General features: G+C 50.1%; 9 protein-coding genes across 9 annotated transcripts; 4 read left to right on the top strand and 5 right to left on the bottom strand.

The window, feature by feature from the left end:
- Positions 1-562: 562 nt before the first annotated feature.
- Positions 563-2941, bottom strand: A1O9_02125 (uncharacterized protein; the record flags this gene model as incomplete). The annotated part of the gene is made up of 1 exon (XM_013407700.1): positions 563-2941. One exon carries the CDS (start codon positions 2939-2941, stop codon positions 563-565), a length of 2379 nt encoding a protein of 792 aa, XP_013263154.1.
- A 1187-nt stretch (positions 2942-4128) lies between these two features.
- A1O9_02124 (uncharacterized protein) lies at positions 4129-5091 on the bottom strand (the record flags this gene model as incomplete). The annotated part of the gene is made up of 2 exons (XM_013407699.1): positions 4129-4596; positions 4801-5091. 2 exons carry the CDS (start codon positions 5089-5091, stop codon positions 4129-4131), a joined length of 759 nt encoding a protein of 252 aa, XP_013263153.1.
- Positions 5092-6344: 1253 nt separating this feature from the next.
- A1O9_02123 (uncharacterized protein) lies at positions 6345-10114 on the top strand (the record flags this gene model as incomplete). The annotated part of the gene is made up of 3 exons (XM_013407698.1): positions 6345-6350; positions 6400-6526; positions 6582-10114. The coding sequence occupies 3 exons, from the start codon at positions 6345-6347 to the stop codon at positions 10112-10114; spliced, it is 3666 nt and encodes a 1221-aa protein (XP_013263152.1).
- Positions 10115-11566: 1452 nt separating this feature from the next.
- On the top strand, positions 11567-13030 carry A1O9_02122 (uncharacterized protein; the record flags this gene model as incomplete). Its single annotated transcript, XM_013407697.1, has 1 exon — positions 11567-13030. The coding sequence occupies one exon, from the start codon at positions 11567-11569 to the stop codon at positions 13028-13030; it is 1464 nt and encodes a 487-aa protein (XP_013263151.1).
- Positions 13031-13970: 940 nt separating this feature from the next.
- A1O9_02121 (lysosomal acid lipase/cholesteryl ester hydrolase) lies at positions 13971-16103 on the bottom strand (the record flags this gene model as incomplete). Its single annotated transcript, XM_013407696.1, has 3 exons — positions 13971-15889; positions 15940-16019; positions 16069-16103. The coding sequence occupies 3 exons, from the start codon at positions 16101-16103 to the stop codon at positions 13971-13973; spliced, it is 2034 nt and encodes a 677-aa protein (XP_013263150.1).
- A 690-nt stretch (positions 16104-16793) lies between these two features.
- On the bottom strand, positions 16794-18869 carry A1O9_02120 (ATP-dependent DNA helicase 2 subunit 1; the record flags this gene model as incomplete). Its single annotated transcript, XM_013407695.1, has 2 exons — positions 16794-17284; positions 17348-18869. The coding sequence occupies 2 exons, from the start codon at positions 18867-18869 to the stop codon at positions 16794-16796; spliced, it is 2013 nt and encodes a 670-aa protein (XP_013263149.1).
- A 467-nt stretch (positions 18870-19336) lies between these two features.
- On the top strand, positions 19337-20626 carry A1O9_02119 (ferrochelatase; the record flags this gene model as incomplete). The annotated part of the gene is made up of 1 exon (XM_013407694.1): positions 19337-20626. One exon carries the CDS (start codon positions 19337-19339, stop codon positions 20624-20626), a length of 1290 nt encoding a protein of 429 aa, XP_013263148.1.
- An 812-nt stretch (positions 20627-21438) lies between these two features.
- A1O9_02118 (uncharacterized protein) lies at positions 21439-23346 on the top strand (the record flags this gene model as incomplete). The annotated part of the gene is made up of 3 exons (XM_013407693.1): positions 21439-21720; positions 21774-23193; positions 23255-23346. 3 exons carry the CDS (start codon positions 21439-21441, stop codon positions 23344-23346), a joined length of 1794 nt encoding a protein of 597 aa, XP_013263147.1.
- A 346-nt stretch (positions 23347-23692) lies between these two features.
- A1O9_02117 (3-carboxy-cis,cis-muconate cycloisomerase) lies at positions 23693-25216 on the bottom strand (the record flags this gene model as incomplete). Its single annotated transcript, XM_013407692.1, has 3 exons — positions 23693-24671; positions 24723-24962; positions 25014-25216. 3 exons carry the CDS (start codon positions 25214-25216, stop codon positions 23693-23695), a joined length of 1422 nt encoding a protein of 473 aa, XP_013263146.1.
- Between the last annotated feature and the right edge of the window lie 513 nt (positions 25217-25729).

The raw sequence follows: 25729 nt of genomic DNA, 5'->3' as shown, positions 1-25729 counted from the left end.
CGTTTTTCTTGAGATATTGCAAAGCTCAAACGCCAATGGAACTAGATGAGACGAATGGCCGTGTTAGCGATATCAAGATCAAATGTTAAAAATGAAACAGTGCGTGCTAGAATGGTTAGCGGCGCGTGAGGATTTGTTGACATTATGAAGTCGTGTTAAAAAGGAGATGCCGAAGTCGCGGGGAAACAACGGCCGCTTTCAGCTAATTCACAAAAACAGGCAAGGCTAGTATCACCCAGGCAGCAATCACCCAATGACACCCATAGACCGATGTATTTGACACAATCATAAGAAGACAAGATATTGAAAAATAGAAGAGACTAACTAATCTGACTACGTACGTCACCTCTTCACACAGAGTCATATCTTGTCACATGACGTTGTGGCTGAGATATGATTGTCACGACTTCACCTCCCCCCCCAGCAAATTTTGATGGAAGAAACAACATGGTGTATTGAGCTCATGGCCTTATTGGCCGAGCAAAGACCTCTGTATTCACCTGGGATCGCAAACTAACTCTTGTCGTCTTTGATAAAACGGGCGGAATATCACTTAAGTTGACTACCTCGTTATCTCCTCGTTCTGACCTTCTTCTTCTTCGTCATCCTCCTCGTCGGTGTCGAAGCCAGTATCGATCTTGGGGATCTCAAAATCACTGCTATCACTATCATAACTGTCGCCCTTGTCCAGGATGCTTGGAGCCTCGTTTCCAGTTGGCCTGGAAACCATTGAACCTAAAGACTGTTCATGAGGTGAGGCATTGTCTTGCACGTTTTTTGTATCTGGGAAACCAGGCACAGTAGATGTGGTTTCCACCTCATATTCCACTGAAGCTGGTAGGGCGTCAACAACTTCGTCGGGGCGTGGTCTTTTTGGTAATCTCATCTCACTTTCGATCTGGTGTTTGACGGCTACAAGAGACTCGTTCTCTTTCTGATCATCGAATGGCCGCTTTTTGGGTAATAGTCGAGGCTCAATGGGTTCCCTGACATCGTAGCTCATGTTATTTGTGCTATCGGCGGCATCGCCAGCATATTCCGAGTCCTTATCCATCTCATTGAGTGAGTTCTCAAGCTGCGATAATATGTCACCACCCTCGGCGTTGTGCAAAGGCGGGCCATCGATAGTAATGTGAAGATCAGAGTCTTCAGGTTGAGTAACCTGTGTTTGTGCAGGTGGGAAGCGAGGTCTCAATAAAGCTTCTACGGCTGTAGTGCCGGCGGCGGATCTCGTAAGGAAGGGGAGAACACTGGCTGTCGCTATATATCCATCTTCTGAAAACACCGGATTTAGCACACTAGCTAGCATGGCTTCTCGATGATTCAACAATATGGCAAGTCTGTCAGCTTCGGTTCTGGCCTGTCGTGAGAGCAATGGCGCTGCCCCAGATCCTAACAGTACTGGTAAAAGCTTCCACGCAGATCCGAAAGTACTCGAGGGTTTATCGAGGAGCCTCTGAACAGAATAAATGTCCGTCCTTTGGATTGTCTTTGTGACCAGGGTGAGCTCCTTGAAGTTTTCACCTGGCTTATTGGAATCAGCGTTCGATAGAGCAGCTTTAAGATCATCAAAGACTTGAGCAATCAGGCTGGAAAGTGCTTTTCGGTGGATATCCAATTCATATAAATTGCTGGTGCTCCCAAGATGACGGATAATGTCATAACACAATACCCTTATTTCTTGATGCCATGACATTGTCTGAGACTTGAACAATACCTGATCACACATTACGCGATAAAGAGGAAGGAGGCTGCCATCGTGTGTTGTACACAAAGACCACAACAGGGCTAGACATGAAATATTCAGCCTAGGCAAGTTCAACAAAAGCTCGTCTCTCTCCTCTTTGCTCGCCTCAATGTGATATCTCAAGTTGTGTCCAGGCCCACTTTGACTTTCTGGAACGTTCACAGACAGAATCCGAGTTGTAAGATCTAGAACTTCGCCAAATGGGACCTGAACCTGCTGCGTCGTGCCAGAAGAAAGAAGGTGTCGAAGCCAGGATAGGAGTGTCGCAAGCCTGGAGCTTCCTTCTGATACGCCTTTCCAGGCCGCCAATCCCAGCTGATCCTTTCCAGAAGTTTCCTGAGGCTTGGCAAAATTGTGCTTCTTCGCACTGGCGATGAGGGACGGATTGTTGGACTCGTGGTCCTCAAGAATGGCACGAAAAACATCGCTCGCTGTTCCATGGGCGAGGCCAATTACACTGCTTGACATCTGTGACCATTCTTGGCCTGCAGTATTCTTCGGAGCACATGATATTAGCGAACATAGAACCCGGATACTGAATTCCAAGGTGCATTTAGGGCTGCGATGATCCTCGATGAAGCTAAGGCAAATAGGCTTAATCCGATTGAGAAAGGGGCGAAATATCGATGCGTGCTGTGGGAGTAGATGGAGCCAGCATTGTAGAACCGTGTCAAGCAGTGGACTCGGGACTGATACTGATTGATCTCCAGACCTGGCGACAATGGGTCTAATAAGACTAAGGCATGTTGTAAGGAACGAGGGCAGCAGAGGGGTTGTAATTTCCCTTATCAAGGCAGGCTGATGTTGAGTCAGAACAAATATTCTGGTGATAGTGGTGAGATACAGCTTCTTGATTTCTGGTGGTTCAGCTTTTCCTAGACAGCTTAGGAGGCCGCGTGCCCAAGGTTCCGAACTTGCAAGAAGATTCGATCCAGCACTCTCGATGATGGTCTTGATTAGAATGACGGCAGATAATCTTCCAGCCTGAGACCTGCCCTGTAATAGCGCACTGATGCGGGTCTTTAGCTTGTGAGCAATCACTGGGGAGGCATTAGTCCTTGCGTCCGTAAAGTAACGCTCGAGAGAGCAGCCTGCCAGCGACGATGCTAGAAAGCCGGCGAGGCGAGGCAATTCTTCCACTGGAGTGACGTTGAGGCGGTTTACGAGGGCACGAAAAGCCGCATCATGCTGCATGACTGCCTTCAGTCACAGGCCAGGCAGAAGAAGGAGGGGGCCAGCGAAGTTCATGCGATGGAATGAACACCCATGAAATTGATGTTCTAAAATTCTCGAAATTGATGCCAAGGCAGGATGAAACTATCCCAAATGGAGATGCCGGGACATGCCGCCCTGTGTAATTAACCTCCACAAGTCTCCTACGTGTATGTTACTATCGTCTCATCATCTGGAACCCGACCTCATTGTCGCCACGATAGCGAGGTTTGAAAAGGCATGAAGGCTTAGAGAGGATAAGTACCAATTTAGTCCATTATAAGGTCACTTCTACCTTGATGATCACTGTTTGATCTGGCCGTCTCACTCTCTCCCGCCTTATTATTTCGTGGTCTGCCACATCTCGTTCCCTCCTTACGTAGGAATGAAGCACATTATTACTCTCTTACGAATTGTATCCCCCCCCTTTTTTTTTTTTGGTTTTCTGTAAGATTTGTTGAATCTGCTTTGGCGGTACACCAATCCAGTCATGAATGTTGCGAGTGGAGACGTCAAGTGATAGGAAAGTGAGTCCTCAGGCCTTGTCCGCATGAGTGTATCGCTTTCCCCTTTTGAGTTGAACTGGTTGCTCTTCAGAAAGAGGATATACTAGCTTCAGCGGATGCTTTGTATGAGGCTTTACCGCTTCTTTCGCTTTCGCCTGAGCTGGGGGGCAACTCAGGACCTGCCATAGATGATTCATGGTAAACGCGTGTTCTCGTCGTCAAGCCAGTCCTCCGCTACCCATACTTCCAATCTAAGTTGTCCTCTCTGCCAAGTTGATCGTTCATAGACCTTGTTGGGTGTAGAGAAGAGAGTCAGAAAAACCAGGAGACGGAGTATGATCAGTAACTATCAAGGAGGGCAGGGAAGTGGAAAGCCAATCAAACTGATACCAGTTACGAATAGTCAATCGTGCGATAGCTGCTATTAGGCTGCAAGCCACAATAAGAGCAAATTGAAAGATGGAAGGAATCTCCACGCCGCCGCTATGTGCATCTGGAACACTAAATATCCCGCACTAAGCGACTTCGCAAAAACACCGGCAACAGCACTTTCGCTGGGACACCTTCAAAGTCCAGGCCGGTTCTCCAATCTCGAGCCTGACCACCCATGTATCCAGAGATACGGTAAGTTGCTGCGAAACAGTGACTCGAGCTCCTGATTGCTCACCTGTTCAGCACTGAACTCCAATCGACACTCTTGATGTACGAAGCGACGTCTGTTAACGCATTCAGGTCCACACCTGCCTGCTCTGGAAGAAATGGCACCTTCGCACCATCCCACCCGGACTCGCGGATATAACATGCAGTTTTGGCGAGCTCAATCCCGAAACCATCGGGCCACAGACTGACTGCTTCGTTGCTGGTCAAGGCTTGTACGGCGGTCTTGACCCCCTGAAGCTGACTCCACAGTTTGATATATTTGTTGAACTGCATTGGGCCAGACGTTCCATGCATAGTCGTCCTTGGAGGCGCCCTGAGAACTAGCGCTTCGACGAATGGTCCCGTAGCTGTTGGTGGATTGACACATGGCGGGAGGTGGCAGGTGGGGCTCTCAGTGTATGTTTCTTTGATACTTGATTCATCGGTGTCGGATGGGATGATGGAGCGAAATATAATGGTTCCATCTGCCCCCTAGAGAACTGTTAGTACGTGCACAGATATTTGCAAGATTTTGTGCTGCTATCATCAGCAAAGCAGACAGGCTTGAGCGGCTCGGATTAACGAGATATCGAACCTTTTTGGGCATGAAGAAATGATTCATCTTCCAATTGTCCAAATAGTAGCTCATCTGGACAAAACTTGTCTTGTCCAATAGCACTTGAAATTCAAACTAACCTCTCCCGCTTTCGAAGTCAGATACTTCACGGATTGAGCCTTGCTGTCGAAGCCCCAGACCCAAGTATGTTTGCTGTTACTCATAGCGTTGCTGAGTGAGCTGAGAGCCAATATTTCGAGCCGTGGTGCGATTTGAGCAGCAGCATCGATGATGTTCTTCCCTTGTTGAAACTCACGGAGGAAGCATGCCTCGTTCCACGTTGTTGGCGTATCAGTAGCAGTGAGGCTATTATCAAAGCGAGCCCGGACCTGATCCCACACTTCCTGGGTCGAAGGACGGCACAGCGGCATAAATTGCCAGAAGTCAGTCACGCTAAAAATGGCGTTGACCCCTTCGAATGCCGATCAACGATTCAACATCGTCGGAGTCCGCCTTAACGACTTTGATCCCTGCGATAGTCACCCCTAGAGCCCGAGCTGCATCAAGTCTGCGTTACGTGTAATGGCTCTCACCTCCCAGCCAGAGAGCTTGTAGAAAGTGCGCACCACAGAACCTTCCCGGGGAAGGGATTGTTGTTGGTACTCTTTTAGAAGAGGCTTCCTCCTTTTCTGCGGTCCCTCTTTATTTTCGACCTGATTCCCTCATAGTGGGTTTGTAAATTGAAAGCGCTCACCTGTGGCCCTGTTGCACCAATCTCAACTACTATTTTAGGAGACATTGCAGAGGCCTGCTCGACTCGATTTGTCTCCATTCGTTACTCTTTCTGCGCGGATTAGTGAGGCGATGTCCAAACATGAGTGCCAAATTCTGCTAAATGGCCCTCTCGATTATAGCTAGACTCGGCATTTTGATATCAGTTTCCTCCATGGAGTCGGGGTGGGAAGATCCGCATGAGCTACTTATAGCGGGCCGAGCGCGTCCCACCGTTCTTTATCGGTCGATCCGAGAACTCGGACAAGCGACTTCAGAAACAGTAGCGTGGGAGTCGGTTCAATGGTGGTCCCGGTGCCTACGGTAGTGCAGATCATGCGGCGATGATGCCTCCTGCTCTTCAGTGTCAGATCCACGAACAAACATCACTAGGATTACTTCAGTTGCTAGTTTTACAGGAGCGTAGGCGCTTGACGCGGCCCATGGCAACAATTCCAGGAGTCACGCTACCGGGATCGGTCTTTGCCTCCGGTTCAAGATGATTCAAACCCTATGGCAAACTAGGTTAATGATATTTTGGCACATAGGAGAGCAAGGCCAAGAGAAGAATTCTAGTATTTACGAGGCTGGGCAGGAGAGGTGTTGGCGTTTTAAAGCAGCATGAGCGTTGCTCCTGAGTACATTTTCGACGCTAAGGGATTAAAGCTTCCTGAGGAGGGAAAAGAGGGTCGCTCTGCATTCCGCTGCCGAAGTTTCACCGGCGAGCGCATGCAACGTACAACATTGGGCTCGTAACATTTCGAGAACCACCTTTCAAACGTAGTGCTTTCTGTAGCCACTCTCACCTCTTTGCGGCCCTGACGCGTTGATTGAGCTGTCGCGATGCCTCTCCAACTATGATTTCTACTCCAGATCGTGCTAAAACTCCGACGCACGAAGCACAAAGGCAATAATGAGTGTACCGTTCCCCATGCCACCGTCTTCAATCCAATGGACTAACCTTTCAGGTACAACACCATAATGAAAAGGCCCAACGCTATATTCAACAGCTAGACGTGGCACGTATTACTTCCAGTTGGAAAGATGTTCCCGAGTTGATTCGAAAGATTACAAAACACGCCTCCGGTCGCAAGCGTCTGTTCCCACCTGTCTTGTGAACTGCCTGCAACTAACATCTTCCCAAAATCAGGCCTGTTACAGGTTGCAAAGGCTGAAGTTGATGTCATCAACTATGCCACTGCTGCCCGCAGACCCGGCACTTCCGAATCCACAAAGCCTTCTTTACAATCCGTCTCTGCTTTGCAAGCGGAAATCAAGCCGAGCGAACATCCAGACGAAGAGACCCTCCAAGGCCAATCATGCTTGCTCTGGGCACGCTGGATCGGATATCATCAGAAAGAGACCGCCAGTTCGACATTAACATTTGACCCTGCGCGAGCAGCTGCGGATGCGAATTCTACTTGGACGAAGATTTGTGTGGTAAAGGCTGCATATATCCAGGGAATGCTTCTTAGCCAGGAAGGGCTGGGCAAGCAGGGCAATGATGTATACCAAACAATCTTGCCGTGGCTAGATTCCAATCGCAGCCTTGTGGTGTCTACACCGCAACTCCTCTACTGGGCGCAGCAACTACTCGGACAGGTTGCGTTAGGCAACAGAGCACCGGATGACTCTGCTCTCGATTTCGACGGATCGTCAAATTTCAGGTTACAGGCTTTCCGCCACTGGGCAGTTCTTACTGTGAAGAGTAAGCCTGTCTCCTCTTTAGCCTACGGAAATGCACGGGGTCATTTGTCAAGCCTTACAATGTGGAGGACGTATTACAGGTTTATGTCAGGCATTCTACACCAACGGCCCGGGGCTGGTCAAAATGTGGCTATTAGTCGATCCGAGCTGGCTGTGGAGCTCCGTCGAGTGGAGACATCATACGAAAGCGAGTTACTACGAAACGCACATTTCCCAAAGGCCATCGAATCAAACAAGCCTGTGGAGGACTGGGTTGAGGAAGTCGTTGGGAATTGGCTCATTCTCTGTGGCTCCAACTGGACTGAATCTGATCTTGGTGACGGCGGTCGAAATTCTGTAGGAAGGAATGTGTTGGAGATCCTGTATCGTGCAGCGACCAAGACATTTCACTCAACCCTCATTCTCCGGAGATTGTTTCAGCTACACAAGGCTCTTGCCGATTTCGATCTTGCTTATAAGGCCCTGGATACGTATGTTGAACTGATGGACAGTGGCAGAGCGCGAGCTGCTAAATCCAATGAGGCTGCAATGGGGCAAGACAGTGATGAGCTCTTTCTGCAGACAATCTCCGAGGCTATCGAGGGGCTTTGTTCTCATGGAGGTCAGGCCGAAGCGGAAAAGGCGTATGATCTATGCCTTAAAGTGGAAGGTCTTCTCGATGAGCTTGGACTTTTTTTGCCTCATGAAGAACCAAATGGAGGAACAGCAATCGGCGGACGAGTTTATGGCGATTGCCCTCTGCGAGATCCATTGTCACCGACCCTTACCGACACGGTCTATCGGGCGATCGGTATCGGGAAGTCGCAATGGGCACGGTGGACTCCTTTCAGCGAGAATCGGTCTTCGCTGCAGTCCGAGGCTATTGGGTGTCTTCAAAAGGCATCCCGGCAGGACGTATCACCTCATCAGCAGCTTAAAACTATGTTTGCGCTCGCCTGCCTGCTTGCGGAGACTCGGGAGATTGACCAGGCAGTAGCGATTGCGAAGAGAGCACTTGCGTCTCAGCCGCCAGAGCATGAGGTGGAGAGCTCTTACCAAGTGCAGAGAAATCTGATACCATTTTGGCATCTGCTCTCTCTGCTACTGACCTCCAGACAGGACTTTGGAACAGCGAGTCAGAGTTGTGCAGCAGCATTTGAGCAATTTGAGCCATCCGATGTGATCTTTGGAACACTCTCTGATGAGTCAGGGGTGAGTGAGACGTCAGGAGTCGGGCCACGGAAAGGAGGCCTTGTTGATGACATGGAAGGGGATGAGTTAAGGAGGATCATTGAAATACGAATCACGGAACTCGCATTGACTGAGCTCAATGAGGGACATGAGCACGCGGTCAATAGTAGTAACGACTTGCTGGGACTCTATTCACGTTTATTCGGCCGACTAGGTGGCCTCACGAGTCCGGACAACAGCTCCAAGCCGAAGTTGATGCAACCACCGAAGAGCTCGGCAGGAACGGTGAAAAGCTCTCATGCTAGCCTTTTTTCCAGGAGAAAGGTAGGCCAGTCCAACGAATCGACCAAAGGGTCGCGGACAGTCAATGGAGCATCGATACCAGAAGAAGCGACACGGCCAAACACTCGAGCGACACAGGCGACTGATGCACCTACTATCCACGTGACAAACGAAGACGAAGCGGCGTCGCCACCGAAGCACCGCCTGTTTAGAACATCACATGAGCATAATAGAAATGAGAAGCGGAACTCACCCGGGAAACCGCAAGGGAACCGGCCTAGACATCGACTCTCACGATCGAGAAGCCGTGGTAGGCGAGAAGATGTGACAAGTCACGAATCAAACGACAGACCGTCATATGAAACAGGCAAAGCGAAAGGACCAAATCCGGCAAGCACTGAAGACTCTGCCCAGGACAAGCTAGGAACCATCCCTTCGCAGGAAGTTCCGGCAATCCGACCTGAAACCGGGCACGACACGAGTGAAAGGGCCAAACAACCGTTGAAACCAATTCCTCATAACCTGGGGTCACACGATGAAATACCACTTCCTGCGAAGCACGATGTTCAACCACCAGAACAAGACGTCCGATTGCCTGTGGGAAAGCCAAACAGTGCGGTGTCGGACATGGTGCCTCGATTCCCGCGAGCCATGGCACAAAGACAGGCGTGGACGGTTCTGGTCAAGATCTGGCTGGTGATAGCTACTCTCTATCGTCGGTCGAAGATGTTTGAGGATTCTCGAGAAGCCTGTGACGAAGCTGCCAAGGTGGCACTCCGGGTCGAGACGTTGGTTGCAAGCGTGGAGAGTTCGGCTCGAGCATTCTGTCAAGCAGGCTGGGGCGTTGGGAGCAAAAGCTCGGATGAACTGTGGGCGGACGTCTACTTTGAGCGGGCGGAATTGCTTCTGGCGATCGCACGTGAACGCGAGGAAAAAGAAGGCGGCGGCATATCTGAAGGGGTTCGAGAGGCCGTGGAGCAGTATGAGCAATGTCTGATGTATTTCCACAACCACGCTGGAGGGATGGTGGGACTCAGCAATGTTCTACTGGACTACTACGAACGCAAGGTGGAACTTGGAAAGAAAGTTGATGGAGCCAAGCCAGCTTTGAGTGCGGTGGCTGCGCGTACCGCGAAGGGAGAAGAGTCAGTGGAGGAGCGTCCGCGAAGACATCGGAGGGATTTCTCACGACAATCTATAGAGGATCCTGTAGCTAACGGCACTGTGGAGAGCACGATGAGAGCAAGTGAGCACTCACAACGAATCAAGGAGGATGAGCTTAAGAAGACACCCGAGAATCTGAATCGGCTCGCAGCTCGAGATCGGGCATACGGACTTCTGACAACGCTGACGAAGCTGGGGAGCGGATGGGACAACTCTGAGGCATGGCTCGCATTGGCTCGGGCGAACGAATTGGGAGGGGAAGTTGAGAAGGCAAAAGAAATACTTTGGTGGTGTGTCGAGCTGGAGGATACACGTCCTATCCGACATTGGCACAATATTGGGGGTGGATATGTTCTCTGATCATAGCCTCCCTTTGTATTTGTTAGCATGACAAATTACAAAATAGAGTGATTCATGAATCATGCTCTGGGACCGTGTCGAGTATAGGTGGCTAGTCCGTGGTATGGACTCAGGCTATCCAACAGCCGTAGTATCAGTACTTTGTGCTCCGGACCAGTACAGCAAATCGGAATGGAGGACATCCATCTCGGCAATCTCGGGCAGATGTTTTACGGAGTCGCGAATCCAAGGAAGTGGCCTGGAAGGAAAAGAATGATTACGAGTGAGACGAGGCAGCGCCAAGATGATCCATGCGAGGGCTTGATCGCCCCCTGGTGCCCTACTGTAGACGTCCTCTGCCGGCTGAAGGCAGTGTACGGAGTAGCTTAGGAGGCTTATCACCCCCGGGGCAGGCCAATCGCCACATTCGCCAGACCCTAAATTTAAGGACTGGCAACCAAGCGCGAAGCCTGGGGCCATATTTTTAGATTCGGCGCACTGGCAGTCGGCAACCAGTTGGAATTTGTCGGAGTTTCAGTCTGGTCAGCCTGTCCTTGTTCGCGTGTTCGAGCTGTGTGCTGGGATATCTGAGGTCAATTGAGCATGAGTGTGTCGAAATTGGAAAGACACAAATTAACTGTCTCACGAGTCTCGTCGTATTCAACTCCATCGTCACATCTGCAGTAGGAGTACCATCGTCATGATTATGGCATCCGACTCAACCGCAGGCCACGTAGTGTCAACGAGTATTCGTAAGTGTCAGACTTGGCCAAGTGAAGAGAAATTCTATGCCTATGACGCGTGCCGGGGCAACATGTGGGCTGGGGGGCTGGGGGGGCCTTCCGGGGGCAAGAGGTCCCTGCAACGAGGCTCAACAAGGTCCTTCAGCCTCTGTGTTCCTGGGCATCCTCCCCAATTTCACCTCTTGGTGGTGGACGACGCACCTAAGCGGTACCTGGCAATCCTGGATTCCTCGTACATTCCCCGCCACACCGACCAGCCAGCCCCTGCCAATGGCTCGCCTGACTGCATATCACCAAACAGCCACCTTTCCAATTACGGGGGAGCGACGCTCTCCGACGACGACTTCCCTCGTGCTGCGCCTTCCACTTCTTCCCTCACTGCCCATCGCCCATCACCATGCGACCGGGTCGCTTAGATCATTAATGTCGCTTTTGCGCTGTGTGATCTCATCCTCGCATCTTGCTTCCCGTTAATTAATATTACTTTCCACCACTTCCGCTTCCACTTCACTCCTGTATACGTTTGTCTGTCTGTCTTTCGTTGGTCTCCCGTTTTCATTGCTCTTGTATAGATACGAGATACATCACTGGCACTTCGACTCGCCCAGTCACCAGCTCTCTCACCTTTTGTTGTCATCATCTTTGGCTGCATCCGTTCAGACAGACCCTTGCACTTTCCATTCCCATTCCAACCTCACTCTCTTGTCTCGACAAGGTCTCAACAGGCGATATGAAGTCCTTGACAGCCGCAGTGGCTGCTGCCGCCCTTGTGGCGCCTCTCGCTTCCGCAATTCCACTTATTCCACGGTCAGAGAATGCTCGCGTGATTTCCTTGCCCATTCAACGGAGGCACGTCCCCGATATCCTCTCTCACGAGCGGCGCCGCTTGAAAAAGCGCCAAAATGTTGTTGAACAAGTCCTCGATAACGATCAGTCCCTGTACTACGCCAACCTGACTCTCGGCACCCCCCAGCAGACCCTGCGGCTGCACATTGACACAGGCAGTTCCGATCTTTGGGTCAACACCGCAGATTCATCCTTCTGCTCCTCGTCGGCCAACCCCTGCGAAGGTGGCACGTATTCTCGCAGCGCCTCCTCTACCTACGAACTCATCAACAATCAATTTAACATTTCTTACGTTGACGGCTCCGCTGCCCTGGGTGACTACGTCTCTGACACATTACATTTTGGAGGCGTCACCCTCGAAGGCTTTCAGTTCGGCATTGGTGAGACCTCTTCTTCGGAGCAGGGCGTCCTTGGTATTGGCTATACAAGCAACGAAGTCCAAGTCAACCGTGCAGGCATGGATCCTTACCCCAATCTGCCCGAGGCTCTCCTGAATGCTGGCCATATTAGATCCAATGCTTACAGCTTGTGGCTAAATGACTTGGACGCCTCCACCGGCGAGATTCTATTCGGTGGTGTCAACACTGCCAAATATGAAGGCTCATTAGCAACAGTCCCTGTCATTCAGACCTATGGCGGCTATTACGAACTCGTCGTCGCCCTGACTGGTGTCAAAATCAACGGCCAGGATCTCTCGAACTCCAACTCTCTTCCTGCTGGCGTCCTTCTTGACTCCGGCGCCACTCTCACATACCTACCCAACGACATCACCGAATTGATTTACAACGAAATTCAAGCAGTTTACCAGGATTCAGTCGGCGCTGCTTATGCCGAGTGCAGTCTCGCCGACTCCTCCGCCACACTCGACTTCGACTTCTCCGGTCAGACCATCCGCGTCCCGTACAACGAGCTTCTCCTGGATGCAGGCACTGATAGCCGCGGCAACCCCCTGACCTTCACCAACGGCGAACAGGCATGTCTTTTCGGCATCGCTCCCGCCCAGAGTGGCATTTCCGTCCTCGGTGATACTTTCCTGCGCAGCGCCTACGTTGTCTACGACCTGGCCAACAACGAGATTTCCCTTGCCCAGACCGTCTTCAACGCTACGGCTGACAACGTCCAGGAGATTGGCACCGGTACTGACTCTGTACCAAACGCCACTCCTGTTGCCAACCCAGTCAGCTCCGTCATCGCCGAGAGCGGTGGTGCCCGTCTTGGTGGTGCAACTGGCACTGCCACTGGTAGCCTTGGCAGCCCAACGGGATCGAACAGCGCTGCGATCGACAAGGCTGTACCACTGTTTGGTCTGATCATCACCGCTGCACTCGCCGCAATTACAGCTCTATAATTCCTTGATTCTTTCGCACAGTTCCCTCAGCGACCATTTTCTAGACATTACGAGCCTACACGGCTGTCCTCTCTGATGCGATTACGACCTGACGGATATTTCCTGTTCTGCGCATTTTGATTGATTTTCTCGTTGCGACCCAAAAGACCCAACAGCATGGAGTTGGTTTGGCAGCGGCCGGACATATATACATTTATCTTTTTTTTATGCATAGCGCCAAGGCGTTTCTCTCGAATTTCCCATCATGGGAAAGATATCGTGGATACATTTACAGATGCAAATATGCACATAGTCCAGGAGTGTTGGATAGGTTGTGAATGGCCAGTCGGTCGGGGACACGCAGTGGCTTTAGATGGCGGTCCGCGGATACCGAGAGTAGCTTACGAATTTAATTACAAGCCTCGATCTTTGCAAGAATCACTCGATTGATTCTTACGGAGAACACGGACATTCTGAACTTTTATTCTCTCTATCTCTCTCTGTATTGCCTTGTACTAGACCAACTAGTTAACGACGTCTCTTTTCTCTTCCCTCCGGGTCGCAGCATTTCTGCTATTGCTATTGCTAATGTTGCCGCTGCTGTTGCCGCCGCTATGGGACTGTCCTGCCGACATAGATTACCCGCGCCGAGGTTATGTGACTTTATATGATCTATGTATAAAAGACTGCATGCAGGAAACATGCCAGGGATGTTGATACTGGCTGATGTTGTGCCGTGACTCCCGATTCTCGGCCAAGCCAAGCCTCTGGAGGGCCTTCGAGATAACACTGCTCTGGCCTGCGTTGCGGAAAACAAGTGTCTTCGGTGGCTTCCTGTGCAAGTCCCTAATACGTGATAGACTTCAATGGTTACAAAATATGCAAAGGCCTTAACGCGCTGAGTCGGTCTTGGGCCTTCACTGCTACCTAGACCACCCACCCCTACTCCGAGGCTGTCTGTCTATCCGAGCCCAACGCTCGGTTTCGAGCTGCCGACCCTGATGCCTCTGGATGTGATCGCACGCGGCAAGATTGAATTGGCGCCCGGGCTCGATCGGCCAGAGCCAACGCTTTCATTGTCAGTGTCCCTCGCAGGCGTATGGTGGCTTCGATTTTGTACTTGCTGTGCAACTGACGGAGACGTGCCTCCCAGCTCGTCCGATCGGGCAGTTGATATCGCCGGGCTAAATGCGCCTTCCTTGTCCTCGATTGGTGGCGGCTGAGAAGGATCGGCAGTCTGCTCTGACTCGTCCAGCGAGGTCGAGGTTGCAGACTCCTTGCGACGGGGCAGCAGAGCGTCGCCTGCTGCGGGTGCATGCGGTTCCCTGTTTGTCATTTTATAAAACTGTTCCGTCCAGGTCAATTGACTGCTACTGCTGTTGGGCTGATGGTTGGATTGGCCAGGACTGGCTGTCGACGGTCGACTGTTGTACTGATACCTGTAATGTCGATCACGTTGTTGCTGAGCGAACGACTTCGCTTTTGGGGTTCGAGGTGTGTCATTGGCGCCGTCATAGTCTGAATAGCCACCATCATCTTCAGACCACGGGGTCGTGCTGCCACTGTTTTGGCGGCGGTGAAGGTATGCCGTGTCTGTTATTGATAATGCAAGCCCTTTGGACAGATCATTATTATTTCGTCCAAGTGAATAGTAGCGCAAAGCTTCTAAAACGTGAGGGAAAACAAGCTTCTCCACGTCTTGTGCCCACAAGAAATCCAGGTGCTCAAAATGAGGTACCTCGGTCGCGATTGTGTGTCGAGGGAGCTCTTTAAGCATGACTCGGATATCGATAAGTGAGTCGCTTCCTCCGTAGACGAGCACAATAGGGGTCTTGATATTTCGCGTGGGGAACCTTGCAACTTTGTAATAGCGATTGCTCGCCCCAACGGAGAATTTGTTGGATCCGTCGTCATCATACATCTGGAACGACTTGTTGCGAATGATCTGAAACCAGTGGACGACTGACTTTGTACTTGTGAAGCTGTAAAGATGCGGATATGCAGCAAGCTTCTGTTGTACAGAAATGTTTCGGCCATACCAGGCGAAAAGGAACGAAAGCGACATATCGATCAATCGAACAAAAATCGGTGGGTAGAGTATAGACTGCCACATGGTAGCTGAGGATAGAATGGATTTACGACCAAAGGCAAGGAAGAGAACGTCGGGACTGGCCTTGACAAGGGAATCGACAATTCCATTGCTGAGTCCAGCTGGCGACATTGCAGGTGCAAGAGCGACAAAGAGATTAACTTTGTCGTTGAGTCCTGGATGAATTGAGAGAGTTGCAAATGCTTGTGCAGTGCCTTGGCTGAAACCAATATAGGATAATGACGCCTGTGATGTCGTGTTGAGAATGTAATCGATTGTGTCTGGAATGTCGTGGAAAGCGAACTCGTCCATTGAAAAATTCCAGAACCGAGCAGAAGTAGGAGAGAATTGAGTCGACTTTTTGCTGTATTTGTTACCCCGGTTGTTGCCCAACCAGACATCGTAGCCTTGGCTGGCAAGAGTGAAGGGAAGACAGCGTTCTTCCTCTGTGATGCAAACCCAGACCTCGCTGTTCATAAGTAGACCATGGTGGAGGTAAACCACAGGTTTGCGGATGGAATCTGGGCCTGCATTGACTCTTGTGCCATTTTGTTCCTCGCCTTTGCGGAAAGGTAGCCTATGTACACCTAACAGATATCCATCGCCCGTTTGTACAATATGTTCCTCCGCGTAGTATCCAAACAGCCCACAGAGTTCCGTGAAGTCCGAGCAAGTTGCAATTGAACTGTATATTGATTTTTGTTCTGACCTGGCCTGTTTTGACTTTTGAGAGGAAAGACGATTGAAGAGTTTCTTTGATGCATTATAACAAAAACGAATGACAGGTTGAGCTGGAGACAAATTAGACTTGGGAGGCGAAATTGCGCGGCAAAGTCCTTACGAAGGCCAAGGGTGATGATTCGAACAAAGACTTCGAGTGCAACGAGAATAAGAGATCCCACCAAAGCAAGATACTCTCGCCTGAGCAATGTGTCAGTGCGTCCTCGAGACCTCGACTCTGTCAACTCACCAGAACAGCCTTCCAATAAAAGGGACCCTTGCCATGGTCGACGACTATTGGTAAGTTGGTAAAGCCGATAAGGGGTTTGTGGTGCCAAAAGAACGGATGAAGTTAGCAGGACATCAAAAGCCATGAAGATAGCAGTTGGTTTGCAAGAGAAGCCGTCGAGGCGGCATGCGCAAGACAAAGCATGGTTGAGCTGCCGAGTTGAACGCTACACCAATTGATGCAGTGGTTGAAGCGCAGGGAAAGAGGGAGGTCCATGCACGTCATGTGGCTGCACTTCCCCTTTGGGCCGCTGATGGGCAAAGCATGTGAGAGTGCTGGTCTTAAATAGAAACTATGCCGAGGCAGCACGTGACGTGATCTGAAAAACCTTTGCCTATTTCTAACCTCGTCTGTGGGTGACCTTTGTCTTCCTTTTCTTTTTTCTCCATATTGAACAACGCAAAAAACCAACGTTCCTGCAAAAAGCGTTCCTACGAGGTTACCTTTACGTGATCCCATGATGTACGGAAATCGTCTATTGGAATGGAGATCAATGAAATGATAGCCGATCTTGGGTGCAGTGTCAGTCTTCCCTTCCAAGGAACTTGACTGAGAGTGCAATGATTGGCCGCACAACTTCATTATTACAGCTGAGGTGCTTGAGACGAGTCGCGGAGTGGAAATTTTGGCATCTTGTTACCGCTATGTCAATAAAACTTCATACGTCATGTGGCTGTGTCGTCTGACTACTTGGATTCCAACCAACCCTCAATCGTTTCAACAATGGCTGCCTTCTTCCCTGCCACAGGAATTCTCTTTGCGGTTGCAAATTCTTTGAGCAGGGCCACGGTCAAAGTTCCCAGTTGCCCTTTTGCCCACAGTGATCTAACCTCTGCTTCGCTGATGCCATGCGCATTCTCAGTCTTCACTTTCTTATTCGATGCTGTAGGGGCCGCTTCCGGGTGAGGAGCTGTTGGCCGCTTTGAACCAGTCTGCGCAGTATCTGGATATTCCGCTTGACGCTCTTTGAAAACTCGTTCTAAGATAGACCCCCATTCAATAGCCTCGTTCCCCACCCTCTTGTCGATTTGTTTGTACTTCGGAATTGTTTTGTCCTCTGGCTTTTCTGGAAGCTCTTCATCAAGTGCCAATGCCTGTAGGATGCGGTAATGCCACTGTAAGCTGGGATTGGGGTATTTAGATGGGTCGTAGAGTCCTTTCGGTAGGTTTAATTGTTCTATCAGTTCTCGTTAGCAAAGCTCGATTCGATCGCATCGCGGCTTGCACGAGTCAGACTTACGAACAATGGGTCGCATAGCATCCACCAGCTCATCAGGGGCCTGAAGAGGAGTCTTATGGCTGGAGGGAGGATTCTGGCGGATGTCATCTGCGAATGGGAGAGGAATGAGATGCAGGCCTTGGGGAGCCCCCGTTGCAGATACTGCCGCTGGATTTGTCTTACCATCCATAGCAACTGCAGATAACGTCGGGACCAGTGCTGCCATGACGGGAGTTGCGTTTTTCCGAGGAACAAACCAGGTCAAACCAAACAATTTGTCCTTCTGCAGTTTGCGATGTAGAGCACTGTACACGCGCGTGCTTCCAATATAATCTTCCTCCGACGGATAGAGGAATGTCGAATTCTTGATGTTAGCCCAGAATGGTAACCTGGCCATTGGCTTGAATCCTATAATTCGGACGACAGGATCCCCAAAATTTCGAAGTTCTTTCGCTTCCTCGTCAGAAAAGGTAATTTTCTCCCCTGCAAATGTGTATGCTCTTCGAATTTCAACTTTTTGGACTCCTTTGCCAACCTCGTCGAATTGCTGTGTATGTCCTTTTACTATTTGTGGTCGTTCTGAGCCAAGGTAGATATAGCTACTCCGAGCCGGTTTCTGGTGTTTGTACAGTAAAAAACCCTTGACGGAGATCTTGAGCGCTGGGCTGAGCTCAAGAGGAACAGAAGAGAATAAAGCACGTTTGGGGGTCACTTTTGATGCGATGGTGGTGAGGAGCGATTGTAAAAGAGTAATACCATCTGCTGATCCAGAAATGAGCTTCGAACCATCAACGTCAACAACTGACGCAGGATTGTATGCAATGGCTTCGGGATCGGCGGGGGAGTACTTATACACAATATCATCGTAGAAGATTTTGGTGTCAAATTTGTGGTCAACAGTGGTAATCGGGAACAACTCAATCACCACGCCCAAGTCATAGAGGTCTTTGGCCCTCACAGTCGCCTGAGAACGTGATCTTTCGTTTTGAGAATGCGGATCGTCATTGTCAGTAACAATAAAGAGTCGGCGCGAGGTGAAATTGGCAGCTTTCTGCTGGAAGATCTGGTTTGCGCAGAACAGAACAGTATGCATCGAAACCGATTCTTTAGCTGGTTTGAAGATATCTTCAGCTTCGGGAGATTCGGACTCAGTCAACCGTTTCAGCTCCTTCACATCTTCGGCTTCCGGAACATCGAGATCAGTGAGTAGGTAACAATGGGGGAAGGACCAACCGCCTCCAAAATTCTCATCCTCATCGGGGAATTTGGAAGCTTCGGTTCCATACAGCAAGATGCCCATCAAGTCTTTAGGATTTGAAATGATGCGTTGCTGCATTAAGTAGTATGCACACTTCAAGGCTGCTGATAGAGGGGAACTGTTGTCGCCTTTTTTCAACCCGGATGAAGATGGAATCTTCAACATTGAATGACTAACTTCAATGGCAAACAAGACAGCATCTTTGACTGTTTTGTAGCCTGTCTCATCGATTTCTTCATCGTCATCATCGTTTTCATCATTTTGAGCAGAGTCATGTGCCTCCATTTTGGATCTGTATGGTAGATTGTCACCCATTACAAATGACTGACAAGTGTGTAGAGTTGCTAGGAAGACTGCAGTGGATGTGGATCCCGATCGATTTTCCTTGGAGGTGAGATCCCAATATTGGAATAGGCGGATTGATCAGTGACGCAGAGCAAGGCAGTGACACGACCCGTGTTCGCGGCAAAACGCGCTATCACGTGACTGCGCTCACTCCTTAATGCATGCATTTTTAGTGGCCGATCCGGAGCCCTTGCAGACATCATTTCCCATGATCTCAGTGATCGGAAACAGAGGCAAGTCCCGAGCGTCATGTCGAAAAAAACTCCTTCATTCGCAATCCAGTAATCCAGTAGCTCCTTTTCCGTCCAATTACTCTCTGCTTGTACAGTCTCTCAGATACATTTCTTCATGATATCTATGGCTTGGTGACAACTCCATATACACACTACGCTGTTCGAATCTACACAATGTCAGTCCGCAGCTGCATGTCGAGCCTCTCCCGTCAGCTGCCGCGGCCCAAAGCTATTCGGCTATCGAAAGTCATTTGCAGTTACAATGGCCAGCAGAAGTCGTCAATGGCCAGTGCGGCACCTCCAGTAATGCAGAATTCTCATGGAGCCAAAGGGCCTACCGCAATGGTCTTCATGAACATGGGCGGTCCTTCGACAACTGAAGAGGTGGGTGACTTCCTCAGTCGGCTTTTCGCAGATGGCGATTTGATTCCTCTGGGAAGACTGCAGTCATACTTAGGGCCGTTGATCTCGCGCAGGAGGACACCCAAAATTCAGAAGCAGTACGCCGCGATTGGTGGAGGCTCTCCAATCCGCAAATGGTCCGAGTACCAATGCAGTGAGATGTGCAAAATCCTGGATAAGATCTCTCCTGAAACAGCACCTCATAAACCCTATGTTGCCTTCAGATACGCCAATCCATTGACCGAGCATATGTATACTCAACTCCTCGAAGATGGCTTTGGTGGCGGTAGAGGAGGAAGAGCAGTGGCATTCACACAATATCCACAATACAGCTGTTCCACTACTGGAAGTTCCTTAAATGAGTTATGGAAATGGCGCAATCGACTTGAGGGACCTAGAGCTACAGGAGAGTCCAATCCACCCGGGTCGATTACCTGGAGCGTGATAGATCGTTGGCCTGCCCACTCCGGACTTGTGGAGGCATTTGCACAAAACATCGAAGACAAACTTGCCGAGTACCCAGAAGAACGCAGGAAGGAAGTGGTCCTCATATTCTCTGCACACAGCTTGCCCATGAGCGTAGTGAATCGAGGAGATCCCTATCCAGCTGAAGTTGCAGCAACGGTGTATGCAGTTATGAGTCGACTAAAGTTTTCTAACCCATATCGACTCAGCTGGCAGTCGCAAGTTGGACCATCGGCATGGCTGGGAGCCCAAACAAGTGATACGGTAAAAGAGTACGTCAGTCGGGGTCAGACAGACTTGATTCTAGTGCCTATCGCGTTTACAAGCGACCATATTGAGACCCTGTACGAGTTAGACCAAGAGGTGATGCATGAAGATGCACAAGGCAACCCAGGAGTGAGACGAGCGGAGAGCTTGAATGGAAGTCCGGTATTCATTCAAGCACTAGCAGACATTGCTCACGAACATCTACAAAGCGGCGTGAGCTGCTCGCGACAAATGGGATTGAGATGCCAAGGTTGCAAGAGTGAACGATGCCTGGAGCAAAAGAAGTTCTTTGCAGGAGAGCAGGCCAAAATACTACCCACTGTTCGATAGGAACAAATGTAAATCTACTTTGTGCATCCATATTAGGTTTCCCAAAAGGACGGCTCATTCATCCAACAAGGCCAACAATTGATTCAACTGCAACTTACACAACGATGTCCGTGTCCCCAATACTATATATTCGGTATAGAAATGTATACATCTGTAAGTGGTCGCGCGACTATCTGGAGCCCCTGTAGTATCTCGATGCCAGTGTCGGCCACCGGCCACAGTGAGCACCTTTGTGGTGGTCCCGTCGGTGTCCCGACCCCCGAGTCTTGCTTACCAACCAACCTTTTGGAGAAGCATCCAGCTGGAGGACCTTGGGCGCATCCACCAGTCCCTTTAAGCCCTCTTATCGGCGACTCAAGCACTTGGTCCAGGTTTCCGCAGACGCCAACCGCGGCAGACGTGGCAGGCTGGACATCCCCAATCCCAGATCCCCAGGCAGATGCATTTCGAGCCAATTCGGGAGCGGCGAGGGAGAACAGTGGGACAGCCCCTGGGAAACAAATCCATTCACATTGGATTTATTCGTTCAGTCTGTTGTACTTCCGACCCCCCAGCACCCCTTGCGACTCAGTACTCCGTCCTCTGCTTACACTGACAACCCATATATTACGTCAAGATAATTGCTTTCCAGCGGCTTGTCATTAATGGATTAAGAGCATCGACTGCCCACAACATCTCTTCGGTTGTTCCTTGTGTGGTGGAGGGACCTTGTATGCGCCGCCGATTCTTCGTTCCTTCATTACAATCGGCGCTGTTAGATTGCATAGTTCCTACGCATCTGCCGGAATCCTCTCTGCCGACGAGTACACGACATGGACCACGAAGAAGCATTTGCTGGAGAAGCGCAGGAGGAAGTGGCCATCGCAAGCAATATTCGCAGGCGCCCTGCTGTAGATACAGGCCACGATGTGAGGAACGACACACTGGACGAGTACCATGAGGGTGAGACGAGCCCCTTAGTGAGCCCTCGTCAACAGAGGCGGTCACAAAGGGAAGGCTATTCCAGAGCCAGGCCAAGTTATGAAAGAGCCATTAATGAACCATGGACTGGATCACGCGGCTCGAGCGACCAGTCATGGTATAAGAAGGCTTCTGTAAGACCTCCCCGTCTTGCTGAATCATTTCCTCCGGCTGACACTTTGTCTAGATATTCTGGCTTCTTCCAGCATTCTTCCCCTTTTGCCTAGCATTTGGGGGCATTATCGTCCCTAAAACATATCTCATCCTCGACCTTATCTGCCACAAGTACCTGTCTGATCGAGCCGCCAAAGACCCAAACTTTACCTATCTACCTATAATCTTTGGGGAGGAAAACGAACAATGCCGGGATGATCATGTCCAGGCTCTTGTTGCCAACTTCAATCTATACATGAATCTGCTGTCGGGTATTTTCTCCGCCATTGTGGCTCCTCAATTGGGCGCTCTCTCAGACCGATATGGACGTATTAAGGTGTTGGTCTCCATATCCTTCGGTGCCTTCACGATGGAGATCATTACCATTATTATTGGCCGACATCCGACCGAAGTCTCTGTCTACTGGATGCTTCTGGGCGCCTTCTTGGATGGAGTCTCCGGTTCTTTTACAACTGGCATGGCTCTAGCTTTTGCATATGCGTCTGATTGTAGTCCTCCAGAACGCCGAAACGTCGCTTTTGGCTATTTCCACGGCACGCTATTCACCGGGATCGCTCTTGGTCCGCTTTTGTCTGGCTGGCTGATCAAATCGACCGGAACTGTTATGTCGGCCTTCTACCTGGCATTAGCCTGCCACGTATTTTACATTGTCTTCATCGCATTCATTGTTCCGGAGTCGTTGTCGAAGGAACGCCAACATCTTGCCCGCGAAAAACGACGGATTGCAAAGGAGGAGTCCCCTGACGAGGATTGGACCTTCAAGTTGAGAAATTATAATATCTTTGAGCCCCTGTGGGTGCTACGGCCCAAAGGTCCAGGGGCGACTCGCGCGCTTCGCCGAAATCTCTTTGTGATCGCTGCCATTGACACAATGATGTTTGGTGTCGCTATGGGCACTATGCAAATCCTACTCATTTACTCACAATACCGTTTTGGCTGGACCTCAGTCACCGCCAGCATATACCTTTCCTCGGTAAATATTTGCCGCGTGCTAGGTCTGGTCATTCTCTTGCCTGCCTTGACTCGAATCTTCCGTGGCCCAATGTCCCAACAGTCTATTGGGCATGAAGGCTCGGACATGCTCGACATTAACATCATTCGAGGCGCGGTTATTTTCGAGTTCCTGGGATACGTCGGTTATGCTCTCACACCTTCTGGGGCTGTCATGTTCATCTCTGGCATGGTGGCTTCGCTAGGTGGGATTGGTTCGCCAACTCTTCAATCTTCTCTTACCAAAGCAATTCCCGCAGACATGACGGGCCAGATCTTGGGTGCATCAGGTCTGCTCCACGCCTTGGCTAGAGTTGTGGCTCCCACTATATTCAATCTTATCTACATGAAGACAGTTGGTATTTATGCTGGAACTGTCTTCATATGTCTTGCGAGCATATTCCTCATTGTTCTCGTTCTCAGTTGGTTCTTAAAGCCAGGTGGTGAGTTCCCTTCAACGCAGTACCCCGTTCAGCATCTGGATGGCACTGACATCAGCCCTAGTATATCTTCCACACTCTGTTGGCCTCGAACTCAGCGACGATGAAGACAACAATGAAACTTCCATCTCTGCGGATGCACGCTCCGACAACTAACTCGACTAGCTACTTCACCACACTTCTGCATACACTGCATATATTGCATATACCGCTAGCTTTTCTGTGTGTTAATATTGGCCTATATTAAGTTCATTTTTACTGTTTCCATCGTCGCATATAGACATTTCTCGGTCTGAGCCAACTCATCGATACATACACGTAAGGAATTGGCGCTTCGGAGTGTTCTGCAGCCAAAGCGATTTGCAATGTAGCCATGCTGACGTACGTACACAACAAGAGAATATACGTTTTATAGCATTGAATATGTTCTGCTCATGCACGCTCTATTATCTAAAGTATATCCATGCTGCTCAGGCCCCAAGCTGTGGCACCACCCTACCAGTTAGGCAACGCCATTCTCCTGGTCATGGCTGAGTGTACTAGCATTGGTCTCCCCTTCTTTCCTCGCTCTCAGCCGCACATTTTCCAGGAGAACGTCATCAACCATGATCTGACTCGCCCCAAGGTAATTAAGCGGGTCACACAAGCTAGCCAATTTGTCCTCAGGCAAGTCTTTCAGCAAACTGGAATCGCTCTTCAATACATCCAGCAACGGGCGATCATTCTCAATCGCCATCTTGCACGCCTCATATACCAAGTCATGAGCCTTCTGACGACCCAGGAATGGTGCGAGACCCATCATCACTGCTTCTCCCACAATAAGGCCCCGCGTGCTGTGCAGATTTCTCTGCATTGATTTGGTGTTGACTACAAGCCCATCCAGTGCAAGTTTCATTTGGTGCAGCGCTCCGACACACAATACGAATGCCTCCGGGATAGCCACCCACTCCAGATGCCACGGACCAGACGCTCGTTCAAAGTCAACGACCATCGCGTCAAGCCCAAGCCCTGCGTTGGCACGTAGCAGTTTGGACGCAGCGAGAACAACTTCGCTGGATATGGGATTTCGCTTCTGGGGCATCGTCGAAGAAGCGCCTCGATGGGGCACGAAAGGCTCAGACACTTCACCCAGTTCGTTCGAGGACATGATGATAATATCGTACGCGATTTTCCCTAAGCTCCCTCCTACTAAGCCGAGGAAATTGAGGATCTCAGCAATCCCGTCACGCGCCACATGCCATGTTATAGGTGGGTCTCGTAGAGACAGTTCTTTCGCCAGCTGTTTGCGCACTTGAATTCCTTCATGGTTTCCAAGCGATGCAAGTGTTCCAGCTGCCCCACCGAACTGGACTAGGAGGCAGCGTTTCTTGATCTCCTCGAGACGCTCTTGGTGTCGAAGAACACCGGACAGATATACCGCGCATTTATATCCAAATGTACATGGTAATGCATGCTGCAAATGCGTCCGTCCTGCCATTGGTCTGGATTGATTCAGCAAGGTTTCCAGCATTGAGGGTTTCGAAGGCACTCACGTATCGCGATACTCTGATGATAGCCTCCCCAGCACGCTGGTCAGCATATCTAGCTCACGGCCGATAATCTCAAGGCCTTCTCTGATTTGCAGTATTGATGCGTTATCCATGATATCCTGTGTCGTGGCCCCCCAGTGGATGTACTTTGCCATCTCAGCAGGCATGGTTTCCACCAGTTGTTGAACCAGCGGAAGGATAGGATATCCCACAATGTCTGTCTCCCCTGACAGTCTATCAAAGCTAAGTTCCATGTAAGCACATCAGTATTACAAAAAGAACGCCCAATCTTACTCTATCTGTGCATGTTCAAGAGCCGTTGTGATCTCTTGTCCTGCATCTGCTGGAATCACTCCAACATGAGATTCTGCACGAGCTAATGCCGCTTCGGTCTCGACGAGGCGCCTTACGTATGCTTTGTCTGTGAATATTTTGCGAATCTCTTCCGTGCCGAATAGATTTCTGAAGACTCTTGAATCCAGCGCAGAGACAGCCATCTTGAGATTTCGATCCTTGAGCCACCGTTCTGTCGTCGATGACAGACGCTCAAACCTTGTGAATGGGTCTTATACATCATTGTGAGAGACTAAGAACCTCGAGTGCGTTTTTGGAAGAAATTGTCATATTCCCCCCCGCACCGTCCTTCCTCAATACCCCCTGCTCAACTGTCGTTATGGTCCTTTCATTCCTCTGAGGTCGGGATAGAACGTAACCCGAAGGGCGTTTGGGGTTGGGCTAAATAAATTAAAGCGGCGAATCTCCTACCGTTAGCAATTAGGATTACTTCTCCAATTTACTAGCCATTGATTCGCGATGTCAAAGGAGCGAGATATACCACTCATTGGAGGTTAGCACATATCTAAAGGAATAAGCACTATTCCATCTTCCTGCTTCAGTCAGAAGTCGCTTTTCCAGTTCCTGTTGCCATGGACGAGACAGAGTCGTCGACCCATGATCAAGAATCTTCGGGGATCAGCGCACCTTCACCGCGAATCGGTCAAGTTTGCGAT

This window comes from Exophiala aquamarina (genome assembly GCF_000709125.1).
Source record: "Exophiala aquamarina CBS 119918 chromosome Unknown aczIA-supercont1.2, whole genome shotgun sequence".
Taxonomy (NCBI): domain Eukaryota; kingdom Fungi; phylum Ascomycota; class Eurotiomycetes; order Chaetothyriales; family Herpotrichiellaceae; genus Exophiala; species Exophiala aquamarina.
Note: the sequence above shows the minus strand (reverse complement) of the source record. Positions and strands in the feature narration are given on the sequence as shown.